Source organism: Staurois parvus, unplaced genomic scaffold, assembly GCF_062004578.1.
Source record: "Staurois parvus isolate SC_StPar_1 unplaced genomic scaffold, SC_StPar_1.0 ptg001345l, whole genome shotgun sequence".
NCBI lineage: Eukaryota > Metazoa > Chordata > Amphibia > Anura > Ranidae > Staurois > Staurois parvus.
This window is the reverse complement of record NW_028319141.1, coordinates 980,721-1,004,592: the sequence shown is the minus strand read 5'-3', so window position 1 is coordinate 1,004,592 and position 23,872 is coordinate 980,721. Positions and strand designations below refer to the sequence as shown.

The 23,872-nt window shown below is 45.1% G+C and overlaps 2 protein-coding genes across 2 annotated transcripts; both read right to left on the bottom strand.

Annotated features, from left to right (window-relative positions):
* Positions 1 to 4,279: 4,279 nt before the first annotated feature.
* LOC149436778 (uncharacterized) lies at positions 4,280 to 17,296 on the bottom strand. Its single transcript, XM_089661490.1, has 5 exons — positions 17,287 to 17,296; positions 15,148 to 15,701; positions 6,754 to 6,960; positions 6,495 to 6,636; positions 4,280 to 5,334 (listed from the first exon to the last, which is right to left on the bottom strand). The coding sequence occupies exons 1-5, from the start codon at positions 17,294 to 17,296 to the stop codon at positions 4,490 to 4,492; spliced, it is 1,758 nt and encodes a 585-aa protein (XP_089517616.1). The 3' UTR covers positions 4,280 to 4,489.
* Positions 17,297 to 18,921: 1,625 nt separating this feature from the next.
* On the bottom strand, positions 18,922 to 20,953 carry LOC149436777 (uncharacterized). Its single transcript, XM_089661491.1, has 2 exons — positions 20,151 to 20,953; positions 18,922 to 20,064 (listed from the first exon to the last, which is right to left on the bottom strand). Exons 1-2 carry the CDS (start codon positions 20,325 to 20,327, stop codon positions 19,873 to 19,875), a joined length of 369 nt encoding a protein of 122 aa, XP_089517617.1. The 5' UTR covers positions 20,328 to 20,953; the 3' UTR covers positions 18,922 to 19,872.
* Between the last annotated feature and the right edge of the window lie 2,919 nt (positions 20,954 to 23,872).

Genomic DNA, 23,872 nt, shown 5'->3' with positions numbered 1-23,872 from the left:
CAAGCCATACTATGTTTATACATAAGAAACAAGGTTTGGGCTTGGAGGTTCCAGTTTGTAATAAATATTTCTTGGTGCCCAGATTACCCCACTAACCTCCCTTTACACCACAATACATGGCTCCTTATGGGTTGACTTAGAAGCATTGCTCTGTTCTCAAACTGCTCACCATTCACTCCCATGGAGTCCTCCTAAATCCAGACCTACGTCTATCAGCCTCTTGATGGGTCACACACTCTGCACCAGGAACTCTGATAAATATTCCAGCAACTTCATATCCCCTCACTTGCCTCTCCTTATCCAAATATTTCCTCAGGGTTTAGAGTCTCCTACCAGATTTCACAGAAATTTAGGAAAAATACCAACACCTCACCCACTCAACTTTTTTGTTTCCTACAAATTAAACACCGGTTGACCACCATAATTACTAACAAAGATCTTTCCTTGTTTGAACATATCTGCTACTGCACTCCTCTTTCCTCCAAACCTATCTCAATTATCTGTTCCCAACTGAACGATCTTAAAAGTCCTAGAGGCCACATTTATGTCCATAAGTGGGAACATGACCTTAAAGACACTAGAGACAAGGAAGACTGGATTCAGATTTGGATCAGGACAGGCTCGTGCCCTATCAACATGCTTACTCTTGATTCAGGCATTAAATGCATTTCCAGGTAGTCTATGTCCCAACCCATTTAGCACACTGTCACGGATAAAAACCGCACACCCACGGCGACTAGCTAACCGAGGCGTGGTCTATCCGGGAATGAGGGGAACTTACTATGAAGATATAAGACTGGCCGTGATACACTTTCACAGCCTGCACTACCTCTGGTCACCACTAGAGGGGGACTTCACTCCAATCTTGCTGCCTGACCACACACAGGCAGATACAAATCCTATATACAATCTGGTGCACTCTAAGCGTTGAGGAGTAGTCTACCAATTAGCACATCCTTCTAGGATTCCTCCAGCTATCCTACAAGCTAGAACCCCGGTGTTAATCACTCTTCCACTGTCCACACACCCCACAGCAGACAAACCCCACACAGTAGCTTGCAACCAACCAACAGTTTGTCCGCAGACTGGTCTGCTGGGTCACCACACACCCACAGATCTGCATCTGGCAGATCTGCTACTTTACAATCGTCATGCAATCTGTCAACACTCAGTACAATTGCATACATATTGGCAATGAACTTAGACTGAGCACATAGACACTACAATACAACAATCTCTCCGGAGGTATGAGCCCTGTGGTTAATGTTCAGAAATGACATTCATTTTAAAATTGAATGTTAAAAGTGAAAGATAATTTTCAAACGACATTCGTCCATTCATTGAATGTTCAAAGAATATTCGTATCACTTTTCTTAAGAATATTCTCGTCCAAAAATCTGCACATGTATGGTCAGCTTTAGACTGAGCACATAGACACTACAATACAACAATCTCTCCGGAGATATGAGCCCGAGCTTAGTGCACAGAAGTCACTTGTTCAATTTATGATTTAATATCCTAAAAGCGGGCGGAGCATAAAATATGTACAAAGAAAAAAGAGTTACAGAAAATACAAAAAGACACACAATTGGCTATTCACTATGAGATAAAAAGGAAATAAAAACAGAAATACAACTTTTACCAAGAGTTATCCTGCGACTGGAGCAAGTCAGAGAAAGTCCGCGATTCGCCAGTCTTATGGAACCGACTCCGTACAAATCACCTCGTCCATATCTCAGGGACCTCAATTTATTGAAATATGGATGTGGGTGGGATTTTATCCCTTGGCCAATCAGCCCTGGGGGGTGTCCTTGTACCAGCCCACAGGACATTCTGTGTTCTGAAGTGTCCATAGCTGAGTGGGCCAGGGACAGTTCCAGTGGCTGAGTCAAGGATAGAGTTCCCAACACCAGTGTATCAGTCCGATCATGACAGTACCAATCATTGTTCAACTGTCGCAATCAGGTGCCATATATTTGTTTTGTGTTTCTCCGGGATTCTACAGAGGCTACAAATACATTTTTATATGGACATGGAGCCTAAGATGTGTCCAATCAGAAGGAAGTATTTCCATCTCTCTGCAACTAATATTTTAGCTTTTATGAGAGAGGAAATAGATTCCTCTGATCTGTGGATATAAATCAGAGCTGGCAGACCTTTCAGAGCCACTCCTGGTCTCCTGCTGGTTGGCTATGGCTAGAGATCTTCTTTTAGAATTCAAGAAGGTGAGAAATCCATGTCCACCCCGATGTGAAAGTTGTATTGGCATCTCGGTGTCTCTCCTGGCCTAGAAGCTGCTCTGTACTTTCACATGCTAATTGAAGAACATATGTCTCTGACTGATTACTGAATCTCTAATAACACGGAATGAAACTAGATCTACAATCACATCCTTCTACAGATCACATCTCAGCTACTGGCAGAACTACCCGACTCCCACATTTATGTTACAATGTTCCTGGCCACTGAACCCTTTTTGCTGAGCCGTATATGACATCCTCCTGACCAATGACCACTGAAATCTAAATGCTGGGTTGTAAAAGACCTGATCTTCCCCATGTACATTGTACCATGAGCTGCATATGACATACTACTTCTGACCACTTCACGCTGTATGAGGGCTGTATATCATATACTCCTGACCACTGCACTCTGTACTGTATATGAAATACTCCTGACCACTGCACTCTGTACTGTATATGAAATACTCCTGACCACTGCATGCTGTACTGTATATGAAATACTCCTGACCACTGCACTCTGTACTGTATATGAAATACTCCTGACCACTGCACTCTGTACTGTATATGAAATACTCCTGACCACTGCATGCTGTACTGTATATGAAATACTCCTGACCACTGCATGCTGTACTGTATATGAAATACTCCTGACCACTGCACTCTGTACTGTATATGAAATACTCCTGACCACTGCACTCTGTACTGTATATGAAATACTCCTGACCACTGCACTCTGTACTGTATATGAAATACTCCTGACCACTGCACTCTGTACTGTATATGAAATACTCCTGACCACTACATTCTGTACTCTGAGATGTCAATCATATACTCCTGACCACTGCACTTTGATTGCAGGGCTAAATGAAATAGTCTCCTGACCACTGCATGCTGTACTGTATATGAAATACTCCTGACCACTGCGTGCTGTACTGTATATGAAATACTCCTGACCACTGCGTGCTGTACTGTATATGAAATACTCCTGACCACTGCGTGCTGTACTGTATATGAAATACTCCTGACCACTGCGTGATGTACTGTATATGAAATACTCCTGGCCCCTGCACTCTGTACTGTATATGAAATACTCCTGACCACTGCACTCTGTACTGTATATGAAATACTCCTGACAACTACATTCTGTACTCTGAGATGTCAATCATATACTCCCTAACATCACTGTGCACCACCTTTGGAGGCAGAACTGGAAAGCAGAGAGTGCAGGGTCTGGAGGAGGACCAGAGGAGTGGAGTCAGTTACCAGAGTCTGCTGAATGCTGAGACCAGGGAAGGCAGAGATGAGGGGGTGCTGCAGCTGCACTTGGTTCACAATCTGTATATAATAGACTCCTGACCCCTGCACTCTGTACTGTATATAATAGACTCCTGACCCCTGCACTCTGTACTGTATATAATAGACTCCTGACCCCATGCACTTTGTACTGTATATAATAGACTCCTGACCCCTGCACTCTGTACTGTATATAATAGACTCCTGACCCCTGCACTCTGTACTGTATATAATAGACTCCTGACCCCTGCACTCTGTACTGTATATAATAGACTCCTGACCCCTGCACTCTGGGCCATTATTCATGATTAACAGTAAACTGATGACCTGTAAAGGCTTTCGAAGTCATCTATGAGTCATTTTTGGATACCAAAGATTTTCATCATTGCAGCGACACACAATTTTTTTTGTTACTGTTTATTATATTTTTACTTTTAACAAGACTGTAGTCATAAAAACAAGGAAATAGTAAAGCTAGAAATCTGATTGGTCAGGAAGCCTCTAACAGCATGAAGAGTTGATCATCCAAGGGGGGGCTCTAAAACACCCCAACTGAGCCTAAATACTAGTACAATAAGTAACCATATTCATTACTTCTACTATTTTGTTCTTCCTGGGTATTCCCATTTGGGGAAATGTGGGTACAAACCATCCGAAGCAAGATTTTCTCTCTATACCCTTCCCCCCCTCTTCAGATCCCCTCCTCCCTCCTCTTTCCCCCCAATCCACCCCATCCCTCCCATTCTTACCTAACCTTTGGTCCCATTCTAGCCCTGGAATCAGTCGTGGTACATTACCTCTCGATTCCTTGCCTGAATGTATATCAGGGTGTGCTTCTTCCCCACATGAGAGCTGGGATGTCCAGCAACATTCATATAGAAGACTTTTCACACTCAAGACACTAATATACCTCGAGAGTTTTGCGGGCCCCTGATGTACAGGAAGACATAACTTCAGTGAGGAACATTTCCCTCACTCAGGCAGGAAAGTGGCTTCTCTCCCGTGTGAGATCTCTGATGTTTGTAAAGACTGGACTTCCATGAAAAACATTTCCCGCACTCAGGACAGGAATATGGCATCTCCCCCGTGTGACATCTCTGATGTGTGTAAAGATTGAACTTTTGTGAAAAACATTTCCCGCACTCAAGACAGAAATAAGGCTTCTCCCCCGTGTGAGATCTTTGATGTGTGTAAAGCATAGACTTCTGTGTAAAACATTTCCCGCACTCAAGACAGGAAAAAGGTTTCTCCCCTGTGTGAGATCTCTGATGTGTATAAAAATGTGACTTGTGTGAAAAACATTTCCCACACATAGGACAGGAAAATGGCTTCTCCCCTGTGTGAGATCTCTGATGTGTATAAAAATGTGACTTATGTGAAAAACATTTCCCGCACTCAGGACAGGAAAATGGCTTCTCCCCTGTGTGCAATCTCTGATGTGCAGAAAGATTGGACTTGTCTGAAAAGCATTTCCCGCACACAGTACAAGAATACGGCTTCTCCCCCGTGTGAGATCTTTTATGCAAATTAAGTTTGGATTTAGAACGGAAATCTTTTCCGCACTCAGGACAGGAGAAGCTCTTCCCTGTTGGAAGGCCGGCCCGGTCCTGCACAGTCTGAGGTTCCTCAGGATACGAGGAATCCGATGGTCCATCTACACTGGGTGGTGCCGGATGGACATTGGAGGGAGCCGGGTTTTCTCCTGGACTATACTGTGTGATGTCCTCATCTTCTACTTTCCAGTCTGGAGACAAAGTGAGACAATCCTCTGAGGTTTTCCTCATCTCCCGGCCATGGACTAAAATACAAAGACAAAGAGGATTACTAGACAGGAGCTGATTGGTTCCCCCAAACCAGGACTCCGCCCACATCAGGCAGCTTGGTCTCTGAGGAGCTTACAATTCCACCCTCAAGGGAACTAGGAAATGGCTCCTCTGATCTCCTACCAGGTCATTTCTTTATTCATGGACCTTAGTCAGAGAGTGAGGAAACAACCAGAACTGTCTTTTATAGGAGGGACAGTGATGAGGGGATTATAGGACGAGGGTCCCCACCCCCTCTATCACTCATCGCCATCTTCCCAACACAAGAAGTACTGCACTTCCTTATTTAGTCCATGATTTAGTCATGAAGAACAGCGGGGCTGAGCCCCACCAGAGGTTAGAGAGTGAGGATGGGGGGAGAACAACCAAGATGAAGACTGGACTGATCCTGAAGACCACCATCATTGGGGTATTGACTCCTCCCTCATTATCACTTTCTGTTTAAGGGTCCAAAGTTGGAGGATGTTATCACATTATTATCACCATGTAAAAGTCTGTGCTCCAATCACATCATCCGATATAAAATGTCCAGCTGGGAGGAAATGGGTGTAACAGACTATGTAATGTACAACATATAGTGTAAGATACAATAGATAGGACTATATAGTATCAGAATTGTGTAATGTACAACATAGAGTATATAGTGCAGGGGTCAGGAGTATGTAATGTATAATATAAATGTTTACTGTAGACAAGTTGCAGAGATCCCACACCGCTGCCTCCCATCTCCTGAGACTGCACTCAGTGACTTGGGTCTGAGACTATACAGACATATCCCTCCACCCGGCACAGCCAGCAGACAACAGAGCAAGGAACCCTGGGAGAATTGTTCTGTCAGAGATCTTACTATATCCAGGCATGGGGAAGAAGACGCAAAGCACATAACCCAGGTCAATCAACATTTTTCTGCCAGCTGAACCCCAGAACCTCCATAAATCCAGTCTAGATACATAAATTGTGTCTGCAGCACAGAGAAGGAAGATTATCCGAGAGAAATCCAGGAATACAGGACGGGGAACACAGCTCAGGAAAGTGACCAGGGGATTACAGGCTGACATCACCCAGTCCCCGCCCTACTCTGGACCAATCAGTGAGCAGTATGGGTGGAGGAATGGATTTAGTGTTCATGACCCACCTGTGCTGATCTCTGTAGGAGTGTCCTCCTCTATAAATGTCCCTGTTATTCCATCCTCCTCCATAGACTGCTGATCATCCCTCACATACGCCTCTTCTTCTTCTGCTTTCACCTCAACTTTTATATCTATCAGATCTTCACCCTAAACCAAAACAATAATAGAAGAGTTCATCTGTAAAACATGAACTCCAATATTGTGACATCACATAAAAAAAATCACTTCTGTGAGTCCATATTCTAGATTCTCCATCCCACCAACCTTGTAACAGTGAGGGATGGTGTGACCTTCCTGTGTGGAATCCCGGGAATACAGAGGACGGGGACATCTCTCTGGTGGGTTCCTGGTATTAGGTGGCTCCATCATATCCTTGTGTCCTTCTGAAAACTCCTCCATCACTCCATACTCCTCATCCTCCTCTTTAAATTCTTCCTTAACAATAATATTATAATCCCCGAGGATTTCACTCTGAATATATAATAAAAATGACATCAATGATAACAATGCAGATAATGTACAGATCCTAATGATACTATCAGTGATTGTTCCTCATCTACCTGATGATGGTGAGGGATGGTGTGACCTTCCTGTGTGGAATCCCGGGAATACAGAGGACGGGGACATCTCTCTGGTGGGTTCCCATGACTGGATCCATCTGTAGGAAACACACACACTGACTGAATCCATTGTTTCTATGTGTTTATCAGATGATGGGGGATCTAGGTGGATCCTCCGTACTGCTCTCTCCTTTACAATAAAGTCTCCTCTTACCCGGTGATGTGAGGGGCGGCTGATTGTCCATCATGACGTCCTTGTAGAGATCCTTGTGTCCTTCTAAATACTCCCACTCCTCCATGGAGAAATAGACAGTGACACCCTGACACCTTATAGGAACCTGACACACACAATGATACAGTCACCATCCAGACACATCCCTTGTCTGTTACTGGAGAATGTCCCAGAATTCCCGGCACCGCTCACCTCTCCTGTCAGCAGCTCAGTGATCTCTCTGGTGACTTCTAGAATCTTCTTCTTCTTTCTCTCTTCTATCAGGGAGGGAGGTGGAGGCAATGTGATGTCATATGATCTCCAGACTTCACAGGAGGAAAACTCTACATCTGAACACAAATAGTCACATCAAATGATATTCCCAGAATCCTCCTCACCTCTCCATTCAGGTCTCCATTTTATTAAAGCCCCACTTCAGACTGAGGTATAATTCCCCCCACAGGACCCCCACACTACACAGGTCAAGGAATTCTGACGTCATAACAAAACGCAGGACCAACTGTTCTGATTTGCTTATGAGGATGCCAAGGGTCCCCCACATCCTAACACCATAGAAGAAGAAGAAAGGAGATAAATTATTATTATTATTATAAGGGATTTATATGGCACCAACAGTGTGCTCAGCGCTGTACAAAATGAAGGCAGACATTACAGTTACAATACAATTTGGTAGCAGAGGAAGCAGAGGGCCGGCTTGTTAGAGCTGACAATCTAGGAGATCATTCCTTTATGTCTAATACATTTTTAATTCCATCTGTTCCATGTTAAATGTCAGTGATGGTGATTAGAGATGAGCGAAGTATTCAAAAATTCGATTCGGCTGATTCGGCAAATTTCAGGAAGAAATTCGATTCGATGCAAATTTATTCGCTACGAAGTTAACTTATAAAAAGGGTTTCTAGGCTTCAGAGAGCCTTTAAATTAGTGCAGAACACTGTACCTTTAATTTAAATGCCCTTGGAGATGAGGAAGGAGAAGGAGAAGGATGAGAAGAAGGAGAAGGATGAGAAGAAGGAGAAGGATGAGAAGAAGGAGAAGGATGAGAAGAAGGAGAAGGAGAAGGATGAGAAGAAGGAGAAGGAGAAGGATGAGAAGAAGGAGAAGGAGAAGGATGAGAAGAAGGAGAAGGAGAAGGATGAGAAGAAGGAGAAGGAGAAGGATGAGAAGAAGGAGAAGGAGAAGGATGAGAAGAAGGAGAAGGATGAGAAGAAGGAGAAGGAGAAGGAGAAGGAGGAGAAGGATGAGAAGAAGGAGAAGGAGAAGGATGAGAAGAAGGAGAAGGAGAAGGAGGAGAAGGATGAGAAGAAGGAGAAGGATAAGAAGGAGAAGGATGAGAAGAAGGAGAAGGATGAGAAGAAGGAGAAGGAGAAGGATGAGAAGATGGAGAAGGAGAAGGATGAGAAGATGGAGAAGGAGAAGGATGAGAAGAAGGAGAAGGATGAGGAGAAGGAGAAGGATGAGAAGAAGGAGAAGGAGAAGGATGAGAAGAAGGAGAAGGATGAGAAGAAGGAGAAGGATGAGAAGAAGGATGAGAAGAAGGAGAAGGATGAGAAGAAGGATGAGAAGAAGGAGAAGGATGAGAAGAAGGAGAAGGAGAAGGATGAGAAGAAGGAGAAGGATGAGAAGAAGGAGAAGGATGAGAAGAAGGAGAAGGATGAGAAGAAGGAGAAGGAGAAGGATGAGAAGAAGGATGAGAAGAAGGAGAAGGATGAGAAGAAGGAGAAGGATGAGAAGAAGGAGAAGGATGAGAAGAAGGATGAGAAGAAGGATGAGAAGAAGGAGAAGGATGAGAAGAAGGATGAGAAGAAGGAGAAGGATGAGAAGAAGGATGAGAAGAAGGAGAAGGATGAGAAGAAGGAGAAGGATGAGAAGAAGGAGAAGGAGAAGGATGAGAAGAAGGAGAAGGATGAGAAGAAGGAGAAGGATGAGAAGAAGGAGAAGGATGAGAAGAAGGAGAAGGATGAGAAGGATGAGAAGGAGAAGGATGAGAAGAAGGATGAGAAGAAGGAGAAGGATGAGAAGAAGGAGAAGGAGAAGGATGAGAAGAAGGAGAAGGATGAGAAGAAGGAGAAGGATGAGAAGAAGGAGAAGGATGAGAAGAAGGAGAAGGATGAGAAGAAGGATGAGAAGGAGAAGGATGAGAAGAAGGACAGTTCTGTGACAGTTTCTGTCTATTTCTGACAGTTCTGTGACATTCACTCCATACAGCGGTTGAAACATTGTATCTATTTGTTTCCATAAATGACATTCTGCAGATACACTTAGAGGAGCTCTGCAGATACACTTTTTGCCGGCTTGGAATTATTCTTATTTTTATCCTACTTCTTCTTCATCCTCATCCTCAGAAGAAGAAGAAGAGGATGAGGATGAAGAGGAAGAAGAAGAAGAAGTAGGATGAAAATAAGAAGAATTCCAAGCCGGCAAAAAGTGTATCTGCAGAGCTCCTCTATTCTGCAGATACACTTAGAGGAGCTCTGCAGATACACTTTTTGCCGGCTTGGAATTATTCTTATTTTCATCCTACTTCTTCTTCTTCTTCATCCTCTTCTTCTTCTTCTGAGGATGAAGAAGTAGGATGAAAATAAGATTAATTCCAAGCCGGCAAAAAGTGTATGTGCAGAGCTCCTCTAAGTGTATCTGCAGAATAGAGGAGCTCTGCAGATACACTTTTTGCCGGCTTGGAATTATTCTTATTTTTATCCTACTTCTTCTTCATCCTCATCCTCAGAAGAAGAAGAAGAGGATGAGGATGAAGAGGAAGAAGAAGAAGAAGTAGGATGAAAATAAGAAGAATTCCAAGCCGGCAAAAAGTGTATCTGCAGAGCTCCTCTATTCTGCAGATACACTTAGAGGAGCTCTGCAGATACACTTTTTGCCGGCTTGGAATTATTCTTATTTTCATCCTACTTCTTCTTCTTCTTCATCCTCTTCTTCTTCTTCTGAGGATGAAGAAGTAGGATGAAAATAAGATTAATTCCAAGCCGGCAAAAAGTGTATGTGCAGAGCTCCTCTAAGTGTATCTGCAGAATAGAGGAGCTCTGCAGATACACTTTTTGCCGGCTTGGAATTATTCTTATTTTCATCCTACTTCTTCTTCTTCTTCATCCTCATCCTCTTCTTCTTCTGAGGATGAAGAAGAAGAAGTAGGATGAAAATAAGAATTCCAAACCGGCAAAAAGTGTATCTGCAGAGTTCCTCTATTTCTGACAGTTCTCTGACAGCTTCTTCACATGTACAGCGGTTGAAACATCTGTATCCTAAATGGAAACTAATAGATACAATGTTTCAACCGCTGTACATGTGAAGGAACTGTCAGAGAACTGTCAGAAATAGCGGAGCTCTCTGCAGGGACACTTTTGCCGGCTGATCGGGAAAAATCCGATTCGCGCACCCGAAGTAGGCAAATATTCGGATTCGCCGCGAATCGAATTTTTCCTGAAATTCGTATCGAATTCCGGTTCGCCTGGTTCGATTCGCTCATCTCTAATGGTGATGTCACAGTGTCCATGGTAACCCCACGGGGCCATCCAGTCTTGTTGTTCCTACTATGTTAGCCTTCAGTTCCATCCTTTCCCAGATATCTTCATTTATGTCCTTTTCTAGCTCTCCTGTCCCTGATGCCAGTTACCTACAAACCAGTTTTGATGCCAAACTTCGATTTAGGATTTGTCAGTCTTTGGTCTACAATGCCATTTTAGTTTTAATTGCATTTTAGTCATCTGAATTATTTTAGTTTTAGTCGTATTTTAGTCGACTCAAATAGATTAGTCGACAAAATGAACACGGCTTGAAACTGCAGCCGAGGGCCGGAAACAGCCCTTTGCTTGCCTTTATCTAGCCCCTGGGGCACTATTCCCCCAATGACACCAATGATGGGGCATCATTTCTGACTCTTACACCAACAATAGATCACTATCTCCCCCACCAATACCACCGATGGGGCACTATTCCTTCCACTGACATCAACCACAGGTCACTAGTCTCCCATTGACACCAATGATGGGACACTGTTTACTCCCACTGATGCCAGGATGTTTTCTACTATCACTGTCCACAGTCAGACCCCCTGAAGTCTGAAGACAGTAAACTGGCCCTTTGTTTAGAAAGTTTGGAGACCCCGCTATATGATATCATTTTATCGGTCATTCCTAGAGGGACATTAGGAGGAGGAGCTGTGAGGTCAGTGTGATGTCATAGGATTCTCTGACTCTGGATGGAGGGACATTGGGAGGAGGAGCTGTGAGGTCAGTGTGATGTCATAGGATTCTCTGACTCTGGATGGAGGGACACTGGGAGGAGGAGCTGTGAGGTCAGTGTGATGTCATAGGATTCTCCATCCCCCGCAACTAATAAAAGTGATATAATCCATTAGTATAGACTGATGAGGTGAGAAGGTGACACCTCTCCACAATGAGGAGAATGTTCCGGCCCCGGAAGTGGGGGAATGTTCTGCCCCTGAAGGGGTTAATCTGGGTTCCCACACTATATATGTGTGTATCATCATCTGCTGGAGATAAAAGACGTCACAGTGACTATGGAGGAAGAGGACGGACATGACTATGGAGGAAGAGGACGGACATGACTATGAAGGAGGAGGACGGACATGACTATGGAGGAGGAGGACGGACATGACTATGGAGGAAGAGGACGGACAAGACTATGGAGGAAGAGGACGGACAAGACTATGGAGGAAGAGGACGGACGTGACTATGGAGGAAGAGGACGGACATGACTATGGAGGAAGAGGACGGACGTGACTATGGAGGAAGAGGACGAACATGACTATGGAGGAAGAGGACGGACATGACTATGGAGGAAGTGGACGGACATGACTATGGAGGAAGAGGACGGACATGATGGGGGGTTACTGGGTGTAAATAGGAAATCTCCTAGATTGTAAGCTCCCAGGATCAGGGCCCTCCTATCCCTCTTGTATTGAACTGTATTGTCTCCCGTCATGCTGTAAAGTGCTGAGCAAACTGATGGCGCCATAAATTCTGTATAATAATAACATCTTATTACTTGCTCTTCTGCCACTTCCACCAATGTCTTCTCTCTGCTTCCTCCTGGCTCACCTCTCACCCAGAGCTTCCTGTGTGTACATTACATCACTTCCTGTCTGTACCTGACATCATTTCCTGTCTGTCTTCCATATAGACTTCCTGTCTGGGTAGAAGTGAGATCCCCACCTTGTGGAGCTCAGAGGAACTGCATCTGGTAGTGTGACCCCGGCCTTGTGCTGGGTGTGTATGGACTGTAGATCCTTATAGAGGGGTCACCTCCACTCCCACCAAGGGGGACAGAAATATATGACTGCCTAGTCCAGCCTTTCTCAGCCAGGGGTCCTCCAAAGGGTTCTCAGGGTTCCTTCAGCAATGAACAATTCCTGTGTGAATCTGTCAGATTACAAGTCCCCATTATCTGGGTAAGGGGGTGTCAATCATCGCACGTCGCTGACATTTATAAATCTAGAGAAGAGTATGAAATGTTCTGCAGATGACATTTCCCTCCCGGATTCCTTCCCCCAGACCCCACAGTACATAGCGCCCCCTCCTGTATTGTGGGGGGACTCTGGAAATGAAGTTTTATCGGCAGCTCAATGTGTGTCATTATCGGTCACTCTGCTGTCACCCCATCCGGTGTTCTCCCAGGTTTGTGTTAGTAGAAGAACATCATGTGACTCTTCACACTCAGCCGATGCGGGGCCGCTGTGTTTTTCAAAGTCCTGCTTGTTGCATTTTTGCTGCAGGTTTGGTGTGGGAAGAAAACGCTCCAAGAGTGCCCCTCCCCATTGAAATCAATGGAAAACACGGCAAAACGCATCAACAATGCCCCCAGGGTGTGTTTTTGGTGCGGATTTTGAGTCACATGATCTTAAGAAGTGCAATGCAAACACGGTAAAAACATGGCAGAAATGCAGCAAAAAGACATACGTGTCCCGCGGATCAGTGTGGGAGGAGCCTTCATGTCACTTTTGTTGCAGCACATTCTACAGTGAGAATGGAAACAATTCATAACCCCTCCCCCACCTCAACAAAACGCATCCCAGACTCCTACACACTGCAAAACCAGCTCTGGCAGTGGGAGGGTTAATGTGGGCTAGATGGGATCCCTCTGCTGGGGTGACATTAGAGCTCCCCCTAGCTGCAGCCTGGTAATAACATTGCTGGGAGGTCTCTTCATTTCTCTGCTCCATACTTCCCGTCTTTAAATCTGAATTCCATCTTTATATGAGCAGAAAATGAATGGAATAGTAAATCTAATCATAATCCCGCCCCCACAGAGTACTGCTCACCAAGTCCCGCCCCCACAGAGTACTACTCACCAAGTCCCGCCCCCACAGAGTACTGCTCACCAAGTCCCGCCCCCACAGAGTACTGCTCACCAAGTCCCGCCCCCACAGAGTACTGCACCCTGCTCACATCCCCCCTGCGGCTCTCCCTCCGCTCTGCTCACATCCCCCCTGCGCCTCTCCCTCCGCTCTGCTCACATCCCCCCTGCGCCTCTCCCTCCGCTCTGCTCACATCCCCCCTGCGCCTCTCCCTCCGCTCTGCTCACATCTCCCCTGCGGCTCTCCTCCGCTCTGCTCACATCCCCCTGCGGCTCTCCCTCCGCTCACATCCCCCCTGCAGCTCTCCCTCCGCTCTGCTCACATCCTCCACACGGTTCTCCCTCCGCTCTGCTCACATCCCCCCTGAGGCTCTCCCTCCACTCTGCTCACATCCCCGAGGCTCTCCCTCCACTCTGCTCACATCCCCCCTGAGGCTCTTCCTTTACTCTGCTCACATCCCCCCTGCTCACATCCCCCCTGCGGCTCTCCCTCCGCTCTGCTCACATCCCCCTGTGGCTCTCCCTCCGCTCACATCCCCCCTGCAGCTCTCCCTCCGCTCTGCTCACATCCTCCACGCGGTTCTCCCTCCACTCTGCTCACATCCCCCCTGAGGCTCTCCCTCCACTCTGCTCACATCCCCCCTGAGGCTCTCCCTTTACTCTGCTCACATCCCCCTGCGGCTCTCATCCGCTCTGCTCACATCCCCCCTGTGGCTCTCCCTCCGCTCTGCTCACATCCCCCCTGCGGCTCTCCCTCCGCTCTGCTCACAACCTCCACGCGGCTCTCCCTCCGCTCTGCTTATATCCCCCCTGCGGCTCTCCCTCCGCCCTGCTCACATCCTCCATGCGGCTCTCCCTCCATCCTGCTCACATCCCCCCTGCGGCTCTCCCTGCACCCTGCTCACATCCTCCATGCGGCTCTCCCTGCACCCTGCTCACATCCTCCATGCGGCTCTCCCTGCACCCTGCTCACATCTCCCCTGCGGCTCTCCCTGCACCCTGCTCACATCCCCCCTGCGGCTCTCCCTGCACCCTGCTCACATCCCCCCTGCGGCTCTCCCTCCACTCTGCTGACATCCCCCCTGCGGCTCTCCCTCCACTCTGCTCACATCCCCCCTGCAGCTCTCCCTCCGCTCTGCTCACATCCCCCCTGAGGCTCTCCCTCCGCTCTGCTCACATCCCCCCTGCGGCTCTCCCTCCACTCTGCTCACATCCTCCACGCGGCTCTCCCTGCGCTCTGCTCACATCCCCCCTGCAGCTCTCCCTCCACTCTGCTCACATCCAGCCCAGTGCATTGGAGAGCCTCTCCAGCACAACAAACACAACTTTCTCCTTGCTCTTTTGCTGCAGGTGCCTTGGTCACTTGTCATCCTCTCCATCTGTGTCCTCGGATGAGAAGGCAAACTGCCTCCCATGGAGGGGAGACTCCAGCTCAGTCACCAACTCCGTGACTCCTCTTGCCTCCTCCTGGGATGCCCAATCTGCTTTCTCCACCTGTTACTGTTGGGGAGGGATGGACTCTGATCCCTCCCTCACCGTATCCCTGGGTGTAGATACTCCCGCCTGCTGGACTATACCAGCCGGTGCTCCTGTGGCAGGGTCAGATGACTCCTCAGATGAAAGGGTCTCCTCTGCCTGGCCTCTCGCTGCTGCCAACGCTTTCTCCCGTGCTTGCTTCACCCGGTCCTCATTAACATACTTCTCCCTTAGTATGCCGCTCGCTGCTTTCAGCGTGGAGACAAGGTCACTCTGCACACGGACCGCCCGCTCCATGCTCTCCAACTCTGGCTTCCTACTTTTCGTCTTTGTGCTCCGAAAATGATCAAAAGAGGCCTTAAACCTCTTCAGCTCAAGTTTCATTTGAGCCAACTTCTCCTCCTCCTCAGCAATTTTCCTCACATGTGTAGTAATACATCCCTGACAGGCTGTATAGGTCTCACCAGGCTTAGGGCCCTTTCCCAGGTCCTCTGTAGATGTCCCAGGACCGGTACTCGGCACCCCATGACTTCCACCGCCACCCGGGTCACGGCCGGGCTCCGCCTTCCTTTTTGGATAGGCTCCAAAATTGAGCCCCAGGCTCCAGATAAGGCCTGTGGAGATCAGGACAGTCCACACACACAGCAGTCTGTAACAACCACGCCCACTTCCTCCTAACAAGGCCCAGCTGTAGGTAGGTGGAGGAACCCTAGAAGGGTGTGATTGCTAAGATGCTCCTCAACTCTAATCAGTGCACCAGATTGTATATAAGATTTGTATCTGCCAGTGTGTGTGGTCAGCCATCTAGATTGGAGTGGAGTCTCCCTCTGGTGGTGGCCAAAACATAGTGCGGGCTGTGGAAGTACATCACTGCTGGTCTTATATATGGATTTATATATTCAGAGTTAAGTCCCCTTTATTCCCTCGTACCCCAAGTCACTGCCACACGTGCGTGCCTCGGTTAGCTAGTCACTGTAGGCGTGGCGTGTGAGGAACCCATGACAAATTCCAACATATAAAAACCATATTTGTGGCTTAGGTAGAAGGCCAGGAAAATGCAGGAAATGGTTATGTGGTGCTGGAGTGCGACAGTCGAACAGTTTTTGGTACTGTCGCTATTGGACTCACGCGCTGGTGTCGGAAATCCAATCCCCGACTTGGTGTTTCAAGTCGGTCTTGGTCTTGGTCCAATTGACCCTGAAGGGTGTTCCTGTTCCTGCCCACAGGATGTTCTGGGTGCTGACCTGCCCAAGGTCAATCGGACCAAGACCGGCCTGAAACACCAAGTCGGGGATTGGATTTCCAACTCCAGCGCATCAGTCCGATTGCAACAGTACCAAACACTGTTTGCCTTTCGCACTCCAGCGCCACCTAACCATTTCCTGCATTTTCCTGGCCTTCTACCTAATCCACAAATATGGTTGTTATATGTCGGTGCAACCCACAGGGTGCCCCATCAAAAGGAAGTATTTTCATCTCTCTGCAACTAATATTTTAGCTGTTCTGAGCGATGAAACTTTTCCTTTGATGTGTATATATATTATTATTGAGCTCCCGATATCACAGAGACAATCTGTCTACAGCCATTTCCTTCAAACCGGTTTTCCCAGAAGGTGACAAAATCTTATTAGCCCCCAGGTGCCACTTCCAGAGGAAGCCAGGCTTTTTAGATGTCAATTGATGACCATCTGTCTGAGTACCTATGACTGAATATTTCTTTAATAATAAAGAATGAGCTAAATTTACATTGTCATATTCTCTACAGGTCACATCTTATCTACTCAAATCTGTACATTCATGTCACATGTACGTCACAACCACCACCTTTCCTATTACCCCGTCTCTCCGAAAGAGAACCTAGCCAGGAATATGAATGGCCCAGTCATGTGAGGAATGAAGCCAAGATTCAGCAACACCAATTCAATCCTAGTTCTCTTCATGCACCAAACCTTCCAACTCACCTATTGTGCTGGGCACACTTCTGGCATTGGGGAACAAACACTTTCATTCACTGACACCTTGTTCATTCGCCGACACCTTGTTCATTCACCTACGCCTTGTTCATTCACTGACACCTTGTTCATTCACTGACACCTTGTTCATTCGCTGATGCCTTGTTCACACGGATTTGTGTATTTTTTATTTTCATACAAATGGTACCAATTCTACTGGTTGTTTGTAACATGGGAACCTTCTTACCATCTGCCATAGCCCTTCCCCATCTTTCCTCATTCCACCCCCCAATAAGTACTGACCCCTGTCTGATCTGTCTACCCCATTATAATCAAATTCTCCCTCCCCTTCCATCCTAGTTTATATACTCCTCCAGCCTTCCCATAAACCCCTCCCCCAACACAGCAGACCCCCTTCCATGTAGGTGCAAGCCATCCATAGTACATAGGCTGCACCCCAATGAAAAGTCAACCCAGTGCTCCAAGTCAGGACTCCATTTTTATTCTTCTTCTGCCATCAATGGCCATCCCGGTCCCACACTTCATTCATGTCTTTAGGGACCTCTGATCTCCTTATGAACTGTTTCTACCATGATGAAGATCAGCCATGGAGTATATCTGAGGTGTATATCACGGTGTGCTTCTTCCCCACATGAGAGCTGGGATGTCCAGCAACATTCATCTAGAAGACATTTCCCACACTCAAGGCACTAATATACCTCCAGGGTTGTGTGGGATCCCTGATGTACAGGAAGATAGGACTTTAGTGAAGAACATTTCCCTCACTCAGGACAGGAATAAGGCTACTCCCCTGTGTGTGATCTCTGATGTCTGTAAAGATTGGACTTTTCTGCAAAACATTTTCCGCACACAGGACAGGAATACGGCTTCTCCCCCGTGTGATATCTCTGATGTGAGTGAAGACTGGACTTCTGTGAAAAACTTTTCCCACACTCAGGACAGGAATACGGCATCTCTCCCGTGTGAGATCTCTGATGTGTGAAAAGATGGGACATCTGTGAAAAACTTTTACCACACTCAGGACAGGAATACGGCTTCTCTCCCGTGTGAGATCTCTGATGTCTGTAAAGATGGGACTTCCTTGAAAAACATTTCCCGCACTCAGGACAGGAATACGGCTTCTCCCCCGTGTGAGATCTTTTATGCCTATTAAGATTGGATTTAAAGTTAAAACATTTCTCACACTCAGTACAGGAGAAGCTCCTCCCTTTTGGAAGGTCGGCCCGGTCCCACACAGTCTGAGGTTCCTCAGGATACGAGGAATCCGATGGTCCATCTACACTGGGTGGTGCCAGATGGACATTGGAGGGAGCTGGGTTTTCTCCTGGACTATACTGTGTGATGTCCTCATCTTCTACTTTCCAGTCTGGAGACAAAGTGAGACAATCCTCGGAGGTTTTCCTCATCTCCCGGCCATGGACTAAAATACAAAGACAAGAGGATTACTAGACAGGAGCTGATTGGTTCCCCCAAACCAGGACTCTGCCCACATCAGGCAGCTTGGTCTCTGAGGAGCTTACAATTCCACCCTCAAGGGAACTAGGAAATGGCTCCTCTGATCTCCTACCAGGTCATTTCTTTATTCATGGACCTTAGTCAGAGAGTGAGGAAACAACCAGAACTGTCTTTTATAGGAGGGACAGTGATGAGGGGATTATAGGACGAGGGCCCCAACCCCTCTATCACTCATCGCCATCTTCCCAACACAAGAAGTACTGCACTTCCTTATTTAGTCATTGATTTAGTCATGAAGAACAGCGGGGCTGAGCCCCACCAGAGGTCAGAGAGTGAGGATGGGGGGAGAACAACCAAGATGAAGACTGGACTGATCCTGAAGACCACCATCATTGGGGTATTGACTCCTCCCTCATTATCACTTTCTGTTTAAGGGTCCAAAGTTGGAGGATGTTCTCACATTATTATCACCATGTAAAAGTCTGTGCTCCAATCACATCATCCGATATAAAATGTCCAGCTGGTAGGAAATGGGTGTAACAAAAGAGAATCCATATTATGTGTCTATATAGCAGAGGGGGGAGAGCAGAAGTCAGGAGTATGGAATGTACAACATAGAGTATATAGTGCAGGGGTCAGGAGTATGTAATGTACAACATAGAGTATATAGTGCAAGGGTCAGGAGTATGTAATGTACAACATAGAGTATATAGTGCTGGGGTCAGGAGTATGTAATGTACAACATAGAGTATATAGTGCAGGGGTCAGGAGTATGTAATGCACAACATAGTATATAGTGCAGGTGTCAGGACTATGGAATGTACAACATAGAGTATATAGTGCAGGGGTCAGGAGTATGTAATGTACAACATAGATTATATAGTGCAGGGGTCAGGAGTATGTAATATACAACACAGAATATATAGTGCAGGAGTCATGAGTATGTAATGTACAATATAGAGTATATAGTGCAGGGGTCAGGAGTATGTAATGTACAACATAGAGTATATAGTGCTGGGGTCAGGAGTATGTAATGTACAACATAGAGTATATAGTGCTGGGGTCAGGAGTATGTAATGTACAATATAGAGTATATAGTGCAGGGGTCAGGAGTATGTAATTTACAATATAGAGTATATAGTGCTGGGGTCAGGAGTATGTAATGTACAAGAGTATAAGTGCAGGGGTCAGGAGTATGTAATGTACAATATAAATTATACAGTGTAAGGGTCAGGACTCATAATATTGGTATTCAGCAATCAGTGGTGGCCTAGATGTCCACATGAGACAAGTTGCAGAGGTCCCACACCGCTTCCTCCCATCTCCTGAGACTGAATCCATTGTTTCTATGTGTTTATCAGATGATGGGGGATCTAGGTGGATCCTCCGTACTGCTCTCTCCTTTACAATAAAGTCTCCTCTTACCCGGTGATGTGAGGGGCGGCTGATTGTCCATCATGACGTCCTTGTAGAGATCCTTGTGTCCTTCTAAATACTCCCACTCCTCCATGGAGAAATAGACAGTGACACCCTGACACCTTATAGGAACCTGACACACACAATGATACAGTCACCATCCAGACACATCCCTTGTCTGTTACTGGAGAATGTCCCAGAATTCCCAGAACCGCTCACCTCTCCTGTCAGCAGCTCCATCATCTTCTTGGTGACTTCTAGAATCTTCTGTGTCTTCTGTCTTGTAGGGATCAGGGATGGAGGTGAGGGGATGGTGGTGGGATTCTGGATTCTCGAGGATCTTGTGGTCATACGATGAGGTCTCCTTCTTGTGTCATTGTTGATAGATTTCTTCATGATTCCTGTACAGTTCTGTGTGATACAAAGAGGTCTTACCTGTCCATAATGGACAACAAGAGGAAGTACTTGGTATAGCAGAGTCCAATGTTTGGTGAAAGGATTGGTGCAAAGCTGAAGGTTTTGGTTCTGTTAGTCATGATGCCATCAGGTGGTCTGACATTGAGCTGTACAATAGAGATGGTCTGCATCCCTCACACAAGGGCGCTCAGCTCCTTACTATGGAATTTAGGAGGTTTTTGGACATGCATTTAAACTGAGAAATGGGGGCAGAGATGTCATTGTTGAGGATCATTTCTGTCCCCAGCAGGCTGAAACAAATGTGAGGTTGGTGTTGCTCAGGACGGGGCTGATGGGGTCACTTCAGTTACAGTTTCTGCTGGTAAACATAAAGCAGTAGATGGCAGTGCTTGTCATGTCATTGCACTAATGCTCCGAGTTTAGGCAACAAGCTTTGTGAGCTGACAGCTCTTATGTCTAGGGACCACTTGGACCTTGCTGTAACTACGGAGACGTGGTTCAAGGATTCAGATGACTGGGAAGTAACTATACCAGGGTATACACTATACAGGAAAGACAGAGTAGGGGGGGGGGAGGTGGAGTTGTCATATATGTCAGAAATAGCATAAGGAGAACATTAATTCAAATAACAAATGAAATACTGGAAACCCTCTGGGTCTGCCTTCCAACCAGAGAGGGATCTTCCCTTAGAATTAGTGTCATATACAGACCCCCAGGACAGACTGAAGATTAGAATGACTTCTTGATTGATGAGATAACTCAAATGGCAATGAAGGGGGAGGTTTTCATTATGGATGACGTCACCACGCCTGACATTAACTGGAATTCTCAAACTTCTATTACAAGCAGCAGCAGAGATGTAATGGAAGCAGTGAATGGGGCTTCTCTAAAACAGTAAAGAATCCAACCCAAGGAAATCATATTCTAGACCTAGTACTGACAAATGGGGATCGACTGTCTAATGTTGAGGTGGGAGAAATTTTGGTTCTAGTGATCACCAATGTCTTTGGTTTGATATTAAAATAAGAACTGAAAAATCAAACTCAAAAAATTTAGATTCCAAAAAGACAAATTTTTATGAAATGGGTCAATTTCTAAAAAATGAGTTGAAAGATTGGAGTAAAAGGACCGGAGTAAGTAATCAGTGGGCACTGATAGAGTCTACCATCCTGGAGGCAACTAGATTATATGTCAGGCAAGTTAGTAAGAATAAACAGAAGAGACAACCAATATGGTTCACTAAAGAGAGAAGTAGGATAGTAAAGGAAAAGAAATCATCATACAGAAGATTCAAGGAAACAGGAGGTGGAGCTGACAGAGAAGAGTATAAAAATAGACGAAAGGAGGCCAAACACATTATCAGCGCTGCCAAAGCACAGAAAGAGGAGGAAATTGCTAAATCTATGAAGAAAGGAGATAAAACATTTTTAGGTACATTAGTGATAGAAAAAATACGATGGGATCACTAAAATTAAAACTGGGCACCACACCTATTGTGGGGAAATATGAGCTAGGGCTATTGATTCAGGTATACCATTTTGTATTCATTATGCTTGCATTGTTATAAGAGTTAGAGTGATGCTTTAAGTAGATGAAATGATTATGTCTTAAGGAAAAGAAATAAGAAATGTCAGCATTATTTTCAAGCTTATATGGAAAATTTTAGTATGTGTAAGTAACAGGTACAACCGCAATTGTAACAGGATGAAGGCTATACTGCAGATGTTTGCAAAATATCTTAGAAAACATAGATTGATACTCAGATAAGAGATCTGGGGACACAGCCAAAAAGGCAGAATGTACTGACTGAGGTTTAACAGTTTAGGGAAAGGTGAACTTTGTCTGGTATCTGGGTAAAAGTGAAAGGTACGCTTTGCTATTGGATAAGTTAGGTTTACTTTACTATTGGATAATTTGGGTTTTGTCTTACTATTGGATAATTTGGGTTTTGTCTTACTATTGGATAATTTGGGTTTTGTCTTACTATTGGATAATTTTGGTTTGTCTTACTATTGGATAATTTGGGTTTGTATTACTATTGGATAATTTGGGTTTGTCTTACTATTGGATAATTTGGGTTTGTCTTACTATTGGATAATTTGGGTTTGTCTTACTATTGGATAATTTGGGTTTTGTCTTACTATTGGATAATTTTGGTTTGTCTTACTATTGGATAATTTGGGTTTGTATTACTATTGGATAATTTGGGTTTGTCTTACTATTGGATAATTTGGGTTTGTATTACTATTGGATAATTTGGGTTTGTCTTACTATTGGATAATTTGGGTTTGTCTTACTATTGGATAATTTGGGTTTGTATTACTATTGGATAATTTGGGTTTGTCTTACTATTGGATAATTTGGGTTTGTGGTTTTTATCTTTATAAACTGTAATGTACGTAATAAACTTTGCAATCTTCCTGTATCCTATTTCGTTACTTTGATTGCCCGATCGCGATTGAGCCCGTGCCACACCCAGACGCTGCGCGGCACAAAGAGAATATAAGAAATAAGAATATAAGGATTCCAGGAAAGGGGGAATACCTAACAGCTGGTACCAGAAGTGGGGTCCCGCTAATCCAGGTGAGTAATATCGTTTCAATATACCTTTGTTATATTATGATATTGCTTTCTCTGGATACGGTGACGTCCCACGAGCTAGTGTAGAGAAACTGAAAGTAGTTTTGTGTTTTCTGCAGGAGGGGTTAGACTCGCTCTTGGCAAAGTTGTTTTGTGTTTTCTTCCGTGGGAGGGGTCAGACTCGCTCTCCGCAAGTTTATCAGATCTGTGACAGTTTAGACTGTACAGGAAACGTTGAGGGGTTCTGTTCTCACTCAATATAGTATTAGAAATATAAAAGAGGAAGGAAAATTAAAACGGAGCTAAGTTCCATTTTTAGGGAAATGTCTGAGGTGTGCCAGTGCTAATGGTTTAAAAGGAAAGTTGTATTGTGGATAATTATTTGTTAAATGTTCGAAGTAAGAATTAGGTGTATTGCAAGAGTAACGCGTTACTTGTGTCTATATTGTCAGCATCCTCATGTTTTTACTCATATATTGTATATAGGATCTATATAATTACCCCGTGTTATTGAATAATGCAAATGAATTGTGGTACTTGTTGATTTCACTGTTTATGTGTAGATTGATGATCTGATCTATTGTATTCATCTTCTATCGAATTGTTTTCTAATTGATAAGTAGACATGGGAAATAAGTTGGGCAAGGAAGAGTCGGAAGGTGAGCAGACTAAGCCGTGTCCTTACATATATGTTGCAGGCACCTGTGGGGAATATTATGTAGACCCATTTTGGGAATTGGTGAGGAAAAAAGCGAGCCAACTTGAAATAAATATATATATATACTGTATATATATATATATATATATATATATATATATATATATATATATATAGGTATAAGGAATACCTAACACCTATGTTGGGGAAGACCTGGATGTAGCAAACCACTTAAACAATTACTTTTATTCAGTCTTCTCAGAAATACATTATACTAACAATAATA

Bases quoted from the DNA above. Each gene is read 5' to 3' on its own strand.
- LOC149436778 (XM_089661490.1), bottom strand. The intron at 6,637-6,753 runs GTTGGTGGGATG...GTTTTGGTTTAG, and splicing joins CCATCCCTCACTGTTACAAG to GGTGAAGATCTGATAGATAT. The intron at 5,335-6,494 runs GTGGGTCATGAA...TTTGTATTTTAG, and splicing joins TCCTACAGAGATCAGCACAG to TCCATGGCCGGGAGATGAGG.
- LOC149436777 (XM_089661491.1), bottom strand. From the start codon at position 20,327: ATGAAGAAATCTATCAACAATGACACAAGAAGGAGACCTCATCGTATG. The intron at 20,065-20,150 runs GTGAGCGGTTCT...TGTGTGTGTCAG, and splicing joins TGGAGCTGCTGACAGGAGAG to GTTCCTATAAGGTGTCAGGG.